We start from the raw sequence: 12,465 nt of genomic DNA, 5'->3' as shown, positions 1-12,465 counted from the left end.
CTGTCTCATGTTACGTCGTCCTGAGGGGTCTGCGGATCATTTCCTGTTCCTTATGTAATGTTTTCTTTCTGTTTAAGGTCATACAGATTTATTTGGCCTTTGCTGCTCTACCAGTGTTTTATAGAGAGCGACCTATTCAGACACAGGAAGGGAGACCTCGGGAATTTGAACTGTTGAAATAAAGAGACTAAAGCGCCTCGCTGGTCTTTTACAGACTGCATAATGTTAAAAAAAAATCTTCAAATTCAGCTTATAAGTGATCGGTTGCTATTGTAAGCAGTTAAAAAAAAACCCCACATACAAACCTATCTCCTGTTTAGATATGTGCATGTGATTCACCAAACTGTTTGGTAGCAGATGCTTTCTGGTTTCATTTGTAGTCCACTTGTAGCTTGAGTTCTATTGAACTCATGTATGTATGTCAAGAGCAAAAAAACCCCCAACTGTATTTATTGAAAATCATCTAGCTCCAGATTGAGGGTTTCATTAACTTTTAAAATTCACCTTAGGTTTGTAAACAGTGACCGGTAGATGGAAATCTTGACCTACAGAAGCATATCAACCTTTTTGGGATGTACACATGCAGCACTACTGTGAGTAATGGGGTTGGTGCCCAAGAGGAGGATGCTAGGGACAGGGTCAGATCGAGGCAGATGATCCGCTGTGGCGACCCCTAAAGGGAGCAGCCAAAAAGAAGAAAACGATTAACTTTGAGTAGCAGAAACTTTGGGTCAGAAATGAAGCAGTATATAATATATTTTTTACATTGAAGTAGTGGCTCAAACTGTGGGGCAGACCCCACTAGAGGGGCATAGAGCCACTGGGGGGGGGATAATAGTTTGTTGGTGCTGCTATCTTTATGTCAGTATAAGTCAACTTTTTTAGTGGTAATAATTCATATTAGTATAAATCCTCTGGGTTTATGATCGTTATGATGGCACGGTGTATAAGTGTGTGTCTGTGTTATGTAGTTGAAACAGTAACGACACAAACAGCTCGGTATATTTAACAATATATATTTCCATTGTCAATGTACATTCCATTTCGACATAAGCTTTCTTCACAAACAAAAAGTTGGCATCTAAATAAATACTATATAAAATAGAACTTCAAAATAAATATATCTATAAAGGGAACCTTTTATATGAGATTTTTGTCTTTTTGTTATATCTACACAAAACAAAAGCACAGATCTTGTTTCTCAATACCCAACAATGACATTGTAAAGGTATAAAAGAATGGAGTAGCATCACCCAACTGTTTGAGACCTTTCCTCTTGTTTGGGTTTAAATAAAAAAAAAAAAGAAAAAAGGAAAAGAAAAGAAAACCGTGTTCACAAATGAATGACACACAGGGGGATTGGTGTGTAAAAGTCACAGCGTAAAGAAAAGGTTTTAATGTTTGAGCTGTTGGATGATTATTCCACACCTTAAACAGGATAGCGAGCACGTGATTGTATAAAGCCAACATGAAGTTAGGAGCATTGCTTTTGCAGTGATGGAGCTGAGTAACAGCAAAAGAAGAAAAGAAAAAAGGCAGCAACTGTTGGAAATAAATGTCCTCTGGTGAGAAGAGATGGCGCAGAACACAACTGGAGAGGAAAAACCAAGTCGAGAGTGAAAGAGAGACAGACATGTCTTTCCATGTCTCTGTGGTATGACAAGTTTATGCACAGCAGCTGTGTTTGTCAATCATGGAAGGTCAGGGATGTTTGTTGGGCAATTTCTCGGGGCAGGAAAGAGAGAAGCGAGGAAGAAAGAAAAGCAAGAAGAGAAAAAGAGGGAGCTGAAACACCGAGGAGTAACGGCAGGAAATGGGCTGATGGGGGTAGATTGTGCTCCCTGTGTGGATTCAATGAGTCCACAGTCTTTAGGACTCGGAGAGGAACCAGGGAATTAGCTTAGCCTCTCGACTGCTAATGAGCCATGGATAGCATAAACAGCAGGAGTTTTTTTTCTGCTTCTTCTCCTTTTTTTTTCTTCTTTAATTTATTGCCGGGCACACTTTTCTAAATCAAGTGCTAGTAATAGAAACGTCTGTTATTTCTGTTACCCCTTTCCCCAACCTTCTTCTTGAAACTCTCCTTTTTTCCTTTTCCTCACAACCACAAAAACATCGTATTCTTACCCTCAAAATATATATCTAATATATTCTCTATATATTTTGTACTGAATCGTAGCTATAATGTACCATGCAATCTTTCAAGGACATTTAAAAGTGTCTTCTAAAGAACACAAATGTTGTGAAACTATTTACAGCAAATAACATTTCACCTGCATAGCTCTAGTACTAAATATATTGTCAAAACATTTGTGATTTTTGCTGCCCACCTAGAGACGACCAGGCATTTGCCCGGTCCCGCGACCAATCCCATTTTGGCACCTTTTCTCTCAGGCTGAATTGCTAGGTTTTGAAAATATTGCCTCATACATTAAAGACTAAGGACCATGTGTGTTTTTTCCCTCCCTTTCCCCCCGTCTGATAGCTTTGTGCAACTAGACAAGTACAAGTAAAAGCAAAGTTAGGCACCCTAATGAAAGTCACAGGTCCGATGTGAAGCAGTGATGTGTGTTATGGAGTCGCAAAGACAGTACGCTTTTATGCCAAACGGAAATGGCCATCTGTATTAAAGGGCAGCCCACCTTTAATAATGACCAGCTGCCGTCAACACCACGTGGCCAGACTGGCGTGACTGTGATCATTCTGACAGGAAAAGCATGCTACTGTATAACAGCTTCCTTTGGCAAAGTCCTAAAAATGTCACGCAAGCCACAAAAATAGACTTTAAGAATTAAAAAAAGAGGCTATTCAACGTATGCAGCTACGCGGCATAATGATTTAAACGTGATGAAGACGCTCTGTGTGTGGGGGCAGTGGGGTGGGGACTAAATGTAGTGCACACCAACGTAATGTGAGATAGCTGAGGTGGTTAATACTGTGCTTTAGTACATCCTTTAAGGGGTTTGCGTCTTCCTAAAAAGGTTGTGCAAGTGGCAGGTTTACTCTACAAAGGCTGACTGCAGACATACACAACAGCGACTTTGCTATGCCTTCTCTTCCCCCTCTTTGCTCTCTATCACTTGCACCCCCTCTCGTCTGGAAACACTTTTTTCTGGCCAGTTTGTCTCTAGCTTAGCTTACTCGTTTTAAATGATTCACTCTTGCCTTTTTGCCCCTAAATATTTCTTTGCCTTTTTGTTTTTTTTGTGCAAAGAGGAAGTAGACCAGGCTCTTAGGCAGTTTAGTAATCAACATGCGGTGTAGGCCAAGTTCTAGAGAGGATTACTGTAACTGTCCCTGAGAAGGTTGAGTGTACTTTACTTTTTTTTTTCTTTAAACACATTTCTCTACTACAAATCGACTTCTAGTACAGTGGGTAACCATTAGACTAAAGCATGCAAGTCATGACATGCATTATGTCAAAGGTGACTGGTGAACAGCATTCAAAATATTTGAGAATGTCTAGGCTTCACCACCTCGTAGTGGAAAACACACTGTAAGGTGATCATCTCAACTGCTTATGCACAATACATGGTGAGAGTTAAGGGGAATTGCTATTATTTTAAAGTCTAGAAAGGTTTGTTTTTACAGCTCCACTCTGGACATAAAAACTCAATGGAGATCAAATGTTAGCAATACCAAGGTAGCATCTTTCAGGTGTAAGAGAGGGGAAACGCTAAAAGATTGGTGGCCACGATAACCTTGGAGCGAGTGAGTAGTTAAAAGTGTTAATTTCACTCCTGCAATGGCCTGTCATTGAAACCACGCTATAGATAATCACTTGTTTTCATGTTTAACGCTGGGCTGTGCTTTTGGGTTGGGGTGGGGAGTGGGGGGTGGGGGCTAAGTATAGATATTAACCATCCATCAATAATTTCTATGTATTCTGTGGATCAGCAACCAGCTTCTGTTTAGTAAGCATTACAAAATTAGCTGAGAAATATTGAGCAGCAGAGAGGTACAATGACTTTGTGCCTACGGCCATCTTCGCAAAACACAAATACCAGTCCCACAAGCTTGTCTCTTGTTCTTTTGTCACTCTTACAAAGAAGAACAAAAACATCTCAGAGGGCCTGTTGGCTATTCCTACTTGCCACCTCCCTCATATAAGGCCCATTTTTGATCATACACCCTATTAAACATCTTTGTACCTTTGTTTTACATAAGTCATCTTCCAGCAGTTTAACGGGATAGTTTAATGGGTTGGTGTTGGATTGTCCAATCCATAGAGAGCAAACAAGTATGGTATAGTCCAGTCCACTTTTTTTTTTTTTTTTAGCAAGGTCACCACCACACAGTTTGGTCCACTATCATGATCCCTGCTGCTGCTTCTCCAGAGTGCCAGATTTTGCTTCTGTGGCTCCACTTTTACACACGGGGACACTCACGCCGCTCTGTGAGTTTTTACAGCGGCAGCCAGGCCTGCTAATATTGTCATAACATTTCTGTCCCAGTTTGGCTAGGCCCATCGCTGGTAGATAGCAAACCAGGCAAGGCAGGACGAAAGAAAGGGCAGCCATGAAGGACCAGCGTGCACAACAGTTGGCCTGCGAGCACGAGCAGGGCTTGTCGGCACAGGAGCCCTCATCATCCTCGTCTTCGGTGCAGTGGTAGAAGATCCCTTTGACCAGGCACATGCAGGTGGCGGTATCTACCATGCTCTGAGCAGAGCACAGGCACTCCTGGTTGCAGACCCAGCAAGAAGGAAGGGTTCGGGGAAGTGTGCATTCTGTGCACCTGCACTTCCCACAGTGCTCGCAAAGAAGGAGGTGCTTCTTCTCGGTCGGAGAGGAAGGAATCACTGCCAACCCTTGCTGACCTCCAACGGAGCATACACCTCCCACAGGCATCTTTGCGGACTTGAGGTCAAGGGATTTAGAGGAGGAGGAGCAGGACGAAGCAGAGGAGGAAGAAGTGAGGACCTTAGATTCTGAGGAACTGAAGCAGCCTGGAGTTTGGGTAGTGATTGTACTGATGGGGCCGGGGTGAGGGTGCAATTTAGGGTGGTGGTCCACTGTTGGAGTGGGCGCAGCGTGTTCCAGCAGCCTCTGGTCAGATGAGGTACTGCTGCTGCTGCTGATAGAGCTGGGCCTTCCACTGAAGGAAATCCAAGGGTGGGTGGTGGTGTCCTGATGAAGGTGGGGCTCGCACCTACTATGCTGGGGAGGTTGGTGTTGGTGATTGTGATGATGGTTGTGGTTTGCACCAAGAAAGGCTTCTTGATTCTGACCTAGCCAGGTGATTCTTGGGTTTAAAGATTTCTGGCTGGGAGGCTGCTGAGAAACAACAGCAGGGCTGTCAATGTAATCGTTCTCCACGTGTGATGACTTTATCTGGTCGATGGGGTAAATAGTGACAGGGTGCTGAAGACGACCGTAGGGCACACGACTGTCCAGCAGGGGTTGAGATATGAGGGAGGAGGACACTCCGGGGATGTGGTGGGGAACCCTGGACTCCATATGTAGGCTGGTGCCTCGACTTCTCTCTAAAGCAGCATTTAGCAATACTGCAGAAACAGATACAAAAGAGACATTTAAGACTAATCTCATCTTAAAATATAAAAAAAAAATGGCAATAAACTAGAGAATTAAAGATGGTTAGATGTCAGATCAACACCTCTAACAGCATGCGAACGTGACATTTGATATAAGTAGTTCACTTCACAGAAAACAAATACTGAATCTTTAAAACAAGTCTCTCCATAGAAATCTTTTTTTTTCTCCAGACCGGATCTTTGCAATTATTTGAATGTAGAGTTTCCAAACCATGGTGATTTTTAGACTGAATACCGACAGGGTATTCAGTCTAAGCCTCCTCCATTCTAACTTTGACATTAGAACAATAGAAGTTGGGCTCTCACTGCCTCCCCTCCAAAGAGCAGGGAGCACCAGAGAGCAGGGTTTGCATGCAAAAGACTCAAAGATGCAAAACAAGGCAAAGTAACAAGAAGGTTGCCAGAAAAGAGACTTCAACGGTGACTAAATGAATGCAAGAGGCAAAGGAAATTAGGTCTTTTTATAGAATCACAGCTATTTCATGTAATACAAGTTGACCTAATGTTGTATTTTTAAATTTGATCTGTCAGTGTGCAAACTGCATAAACACGAATCTGAATCAGAGATCAGACCCTGGGATTTGTGAATGGGGCTGATTTTATGAACTGCAGTTTTTTGTGAATGGGCTGCTGGCTGCACTCGGTGTTGCAAGCATGAATCAAGACGCTCCAGTCATGGTGAGGCTGAAAGAAATCGGTTTCATCCGTTTCATCAATGAGCGCTCGGCAGATTTATTTTATCCATTTTATTTACATATATATTGACGAAAAGCAGCTCACCGACCTACTGTCTACAGTATTCATTTGGGTTACCTTATAACAAAATATACCGACGAAAAAATCAGCTTGTTCAGATCATTTTCGTTTGATTATGCTCGTCTTGTGATTTATTGGGCTTGCGCACATCACCCAGCAAATATATACATCTGTATTATTTTTTCGTAAATGTATCAGTGGTAGACACAGCTTTGCTTGACCGTCAGCTGTCAGTGTGATTCTCCCATTCCTCATATTTTCAGAAGCCCGGTTGAGAAACCTGTTGCGACATAGCTGGCACCGACACAAGCGCTTGTGATCGTCAAATCTAGACTATTATAAGCTCCAAGCCGGAACTATGCGTGTGCAAGCCCGAATGTGTGCGTGTGTGTGTCTATGTGTGTGCGCGTCCCTCCCTACATGTCAATGACTGAGTCATAAAAACCGGAGGCGGCAGCTCGACTTACACAAATAGCATGTTTATATAGGCGTTATAAGCAGGTATTCAAACAGTTTTTGTAAAATGTCAAAAAAACACACAAGCTTAATAAAGGAAATGGTACATTGCGTGCCACCAGACACGGGAATGTAGAGTCGTTTTGATAGGCGGCTGTTCGGTGCGTAGCTGTGTGTGTAAAGCTGGACATTATACGTCCACGGCACTCAAAAAACCAAAACGCAAAAAACAACAACAACAACAAATGCATTGTAGAAAATTAATACAAGATTTGTCGCAGCCAATGGGCTAAAACGAAAAAACTAATGGCATAAACACCTGACACCATCGATGGCGTGCCAGCCAGGCAGTCGCTGCAGAGCGAGAAGGACACACGCAACCGAACCGCCCGAGAGATAAACGTACCTACAGGCTTTGGAGAGAAGGGCGAATCACGCAGAGATTGAAGTGTGGGTCTGCCCCGCTGCTTTTTATTGTGTCTTTGAAAAAAAATAAAGACAAGAAAAAAAAAGGGGGGGGGGGGGGGGGGGATGTACGAAGCGATGCGACAGCCGCTGAAATGCGTATTTGATATTAAAAAAAAGAAAGAAAAGAAAAAAAGCGGCGGTTTGGACTACGCGTCGTTCTCCATCTCTGATACCTTCACCTTGCTTTTGGTCCGAAGTCGGTGGTTAAATATTGACCTAAACTGCAAACCCTCGGAAACAGCTTGTTGCAAAATAGAATTTGCAGGAGCGTTTTAGTGCACGCGATTGAGTAGACTGAGAGGACCAGTCAAGTGAAGGCAACACTGAACAGTACCGAACAGTTTCTCTTTACAGTGACACACTTACTAGTTACAAACATCTAGAGATGAAAGAAAGGAAAAACACGAGAGGTGATCACTTACTGTTGTTTCAGGATACAATTTTCATCTCTCCGCTGCGCGCGACGTTTACGCACAGGCTTTATTCCAAGGCAGCGAGTAGCTCCAGGAATAATGGATAAAGATAAGTCCAAACTTTACAGGGTAATAAGAACAAGGTATGGGGACGGCGAACTGGTGCCCCGCACTATTCTCCACTCGCTGGTGCATAAAAGACGACTGCGGTTGTGGACTCGGAGCTTTGGATATGATGTTGCAACCACCGAGGGGGAGGGAAGTGAGTTTTTATGAATGGGAGGGTAGAGGAAAGGAAAGGGACGGCACTGCGCAGATGCCTGGTCTTTTTTTCTCTGTTTTTTTGTGAATGGCAGGGCCGCGCGACTGGGGAGGGCTGAAATGCGGATGTTACATTTTTATGAATGGGGAGGACTCCGAATAGCATTGCGCAGGCGCCATACCTACGTTTTTATGAATGGGAAGAAATAGCGAATGAGGCGTGTGTGTAAGAAAAAGGAGGGGGCGAGGAAATGAGAAGGAGGTGGGGGTTTTTTTTGGTCACAAGGGCAATGTCAGGCCTGATTTACATAAAGAGTGGGCTCTGATGTCCCCCCCACCCTTTTATCCCCCTAATTTATTTATATACGAAGCCAGCGATGCTACATGTTGTTATGATTATAATATGGTAACAGAAAGGCGATAGAGCGGAATATGAGTGGGCCAAATCTGCAATGAATTAATTAATTTTTTTTCATTGAAGGCAGATATGATCTCTGGTATTGATTCTGACGAATGGATGGCGACCTGTGTCTAATGGAAAACATGCAGATGCAGAAAAACAATACATACCAGAATCTGCGAGAATATAAAACGTTTAATAAATATAGTGTACGTCTGAGGTTTATTTTTTTGCCTCATTCAGCGGATTCTCAACGAGGATATCAAGATACCGGAGGTCACATGCCTCTGCTCGATTAGACTTCATAATAGCCGCTCCCCTTGTGTTCCTGTTCCAGCTAAAGACATTTATTGCGAACAAGGACATGCCCTTCCTTCCTCGGCAACAATGTGAGGTATGACTACAGCCTCTCTGGCAATGTTAAAAAAAAAAAGAAAGAAAAAAAGGAGAAGATGAGGAGGAGGAGGAGGGGTAGGAGAACGGCGGGGGGTTTAACGCCTACTCTGAAACACAAACCAGCATGAGGGCAGGCAGGATTCACAAAAGGACAGGATGTTGTTGATTTGTACCGAAACCACACGGAGGAAATGAGTGCGAATTTCCTTTCTCACTGACATCCTAGTGTGTGTGTGTGTGTGTGTGTGTGTGTGTGTGTGTGTGTGTGTGTGTGTGTGTGTGTGTGTGTGTGTGTGTGTTTCCCTGCAAACTCCCCACCACTATCCTACCTCCCCTCCCTCAGCTTGGGGCTTTTAACCAGTCAAAGGTTAACAGTTGCCCTATTATCCATTTGCACTCATCACCATGGAAACCACTACATCTCCAAATTGGGATTATTGTTTTGAAGAAAAAGGAGGAAGAAAAAAGAAAGAATACAAGAAAGAAAGGGAATTAAGTCAGCATTCAATTTTTGAATATGTGTTTGGATGGACTGGCGTATTACTGTGATATGTCGGTAAAACATGTATTGAAAAGAATTTGAATTTAGTCAGAGGTGTTTCAAATGGTCAGGTACGGCAGTAGGAGACATACGAAAACAATCACACCTGCAAAGAATAGCCTATTATTTAATTTACATTGCATAAATGACTAAGTTTAAGAGAACTTTTGCAGCTTCTTGTAGTCTCTTGTTTTGCTCTGGTGGGAGTCATTTTATAAGATCAACATACTTGGACCACATTTTTTTGTGGAGCTTTGGCTCTGTACGCCACCACAGTGAATTTTAAATCAAACCATCAAGATATGATTGAAGTGCAGGTTTTAATCAGATCTATTTCTAAAATGGCCATTAAACCCATTTGAATTAAAACAGAAAGTCTGCATTTTATTCATATCTTAACAGTTTGATTTCAAATTCACTGGCGGTGGTGTACAAAATTACAAATATCTTACCACTGTCTAAATGCTTATAGACCTAAACATATAAATGAGTCTATAAATCGATGAAGTGTCACCTCATCATGGTGAAGCGGTGTGCAAACCTGTGTGGTCCCAGGAATTGTATTGTTTTGCCCATGGTAGGGTCTGCCAAGGTGAGAAGCTAGAGTAAGTGCGATTCACAAGATCCCCTTGACGAAGAAAACAATGGTCCTCGTTACTGCTCCCAGAACAGGATTATTGAGGCCACTCTCTGCATCCAGTTCTGGGGGAGGGGCTTATCTCACAAGGCCTAGCCTGAATGTGCCGTATGGGCTAGCCCTCATGTGGGCCTACATATACAGAAAAGGCCATAGGGGTCCATAGCAGTCAGAAGTCAGGGCTTTGGTGGTTGTGATCTCCAGTTGCTGAAACTGGATTTTGATACATGGAATGTCACCTCTCGGGTGGAGAGGGAGCCTAAGCTGGTGCATGAGGCTGAGAGATATTAGCTAGATATAGTTGGGCTTACCTGAGTGGAGAGTTTGAGTTCTGGAGCCAGTCTTCTGGAGAGGGGCTGGACTACTCAGTGCTGGAGTTGCCCTCGGTGCATTGGGATTTTTACCAGTGAATGAGAGTCTTGCTTTCCTGTATCTTTGGGTCAACGCACTGGCTTTGACTGTTGTTTGTGCAGAATGAGTTCAGAGCGCGCGGGCATATTGGAGTCACTGGTGGTTTAGGTTGCCTTTTCTGGGGATGCCATTGACCTACTGGGTGACATGAAAGGGCCACGATAGGCTGGCCCAATCGGAACCTGGCTGGTGTTATGTTACTGGACCTCTGCTGGTCACATGTTCTTCATTCTCACTGTTCGAGCATAAGGATGTCACCAAGAGAAGAACTGAACTGTCAGTTGATCAGGTGGTGGGGGAGGATGATAAAACAGGTTGGGAAAGGAACTTGGTTGGCTGGTGAAACTCTGGAGATTTGAGGATAGGGCAGTAGCTGAAGCAAAAAACTTGGATGTGAGGGACATTTACCGTGGACATGGAACAAGACTATTGGTTAGCCTCAAGGAGATTGTGGCAACCCATCAGGTGACTCAGGACTAGGAAGCAGTTTCCTAACCATTTGGGATCAGGTGCTGCTGAACTCAACCTAGTCAGCTGGTGGAAAGAATAATTCAAGGAGCCCCTGAATCCTGCTGATGCACCTTCTGTATTGGGAATAAATTGCCCATTGCTGTAGCTGAGTTCACCAAGGTAATTAAAAACTCCACAGCAGCCAGGCCCCTGGGGTTGATTTGATTTGCCTGAAGTCCCTTAAGGCTCTGGATGTTGTGCAGCTGTTCTGTTTGTAGATCAGTGGACCAGCTCTTTATCCTCTCAAGAATCTACATGTGTTTTGTAGACCTCGAGGAAGCATTTGAGTTCATACTTTGGGCAGTGCGTCGGAAATATGGGTTAAAGGGCTCAGTGTTATGGGCTCTTTGACCCCTGTTCAGCTGTAGTGAGAGCTTGTATTGCATTGCTGGCAATAAATCAGACTAATTCCTGGTGACAGGTGCACTCTGCCAGGACTGTCCTTTGTCATTGATTCTGTTAATAATTTTTATGTTGTGCGACACCTCAGTTGAGGTGGTTCGGGGTTCAGAGTAGGATGTCTCCTGGGTGAGATGCTAGAGATATGTTGAGCTGGAAGGAGGCCTTTGGAGCCAGCCCAGAACAGACTGTGACTGTGACTGTATCTCTCAGCTGGTTTAAGAACATTTTGGTTTCCCCTCCAGAAAAGCTGGAGGAGGTGGCTGAAATGGAGGAGGTCATCTCTTCCTAGACTGCTCTCTCCTCTGATCCATATTTGGAGAAGTAGGGAAAAATAGATGAATGGACCATGACAGTGTGCTGGCTTGTTAGTCTGCAGGGATATTTTCAGTGTAAAGCTATCTTAAAAGAGTACTGTAAAAAAAAAACCAAAAAACTGAAGACATAATAAAACATTAGGAAATGGCGGCCTCCTTTTCCTTTAGCTCACATTTTTGTATGTCTCTTGCACACACAGATGTGCAGACATGCACAAAGACACACACTGTGGATACTTGAAGATTTCTGTCTGCAGCTGGCTGGTTTCCAGGCATGGCCCACATGAAGTGCTCGTTGAATTGTAGATTTCTCATCGGTGTGATCATCCAGGCATACATGCACAGAAGGAAAGGCCCGGATTTCTCTCCAGAGTCTTCCCTCCCTACTTTTCTTCCTGCCACATCTGCTGGCTACTGCTGTGAGTTTGAGATTAGCCCCATCTGCTTCACGAGCAGTTTGACATACTTAATGTTAAAAGTATTTTCTACCATGTCACTGAGTAAACTTTGGAAAGTCTTCATTATTTGTAATGTAAAATACTTCTACTGTATGAATTGTTATCCTCAGCTTTGTTTTCGATGTGCTCCAATCCCCAAATGTCTCAGTCTAAATCAAATTACAGCATCAGTACACCTTTTGCTTATCACTTAGGTCTGTCTGTCTTTGTTTTTCACTAATCTGTTGCTGTTTGTCTGTCTAATATTTCCTGACTCTATCTGTATTTGTGTGTCTTAGCATGTTAACGGTGTTAGGTGACGGCCCTTCAATGCAAATCACAGTAACAGCTTTACAGGGTACTCACACCTTAAATCTAAAGCTTCCTCTTGCAGGTAAACCACCATTTATTTTTTCTGCCCACCCCTTCCCCTGTTTCACGTTTTAAAATCTTTCAACAATTAACACCAGTTGTGTGGGGCTCATGCAGAAATACAAACTCAAGAGTTT

General features: G+C 43.3%; 1 protein-coding gene across 1 annotated transcript; it reads right to left on the bottom strand.

Moving 5' to 3' along the window:
* Window positions 1–1,064: 1,064 nt before the first annotated feature.
* On the bottom strand, window positions 1,065–7,850 carry spry4 (sprouty homolog 4 (Drosophila)). Its single transcript, XM_085363964.1, has 2 exons — window positions 7,657–7,850; window positions 1,065–5,506 (listed from the first exon to the last, which is right to left on the bottom strand). Exon 2 carries the CDS (start codon window positions 5,457–5,459, stop codon window positions 4,311–4,313), a length of 1,149 nt encoding a protein of 382 aa, XP_085220090.1. The 5' UTR covers window positions 5,460–5,506; window positions 7,657–7,850; the 3' UTR covers window positions 1,065–4,310.
* Window positions 7,851–12,465: the final 4,615 nt, after the last annotated feature.

Source organism: Diplotaxodon limnothrissa, linkage group LG10 (genome assembly GCF_057381915.1).
Source record: "Diplotaxodon limnothrissa isolate DT_005_m linkage group LG10, D_limnothrissa_male_GT1.1, whole genome shotgun sequence".
NCBI lineage: Eukaryota > Metazoa > Chordata > Actinopteri > Cichliformes > Cichlidae > Diplotaxodon > Diplotaxodon limnothrissa.
Note: the sequence above shows the minus strand (reverse complement) of the source record. Positions and strands in the feature narration are given on the sequence as shown.

Bases quoted from the DNA above. Each gene is read 5' to 3' on its own strand.
- spry4 (XM_085363964.1), bottom strand. From the start codon at position 5,459: ATGGAGTCCAGGGTTCCCCACCACATCCCCGGAGTGTCCTCCTCCCTC.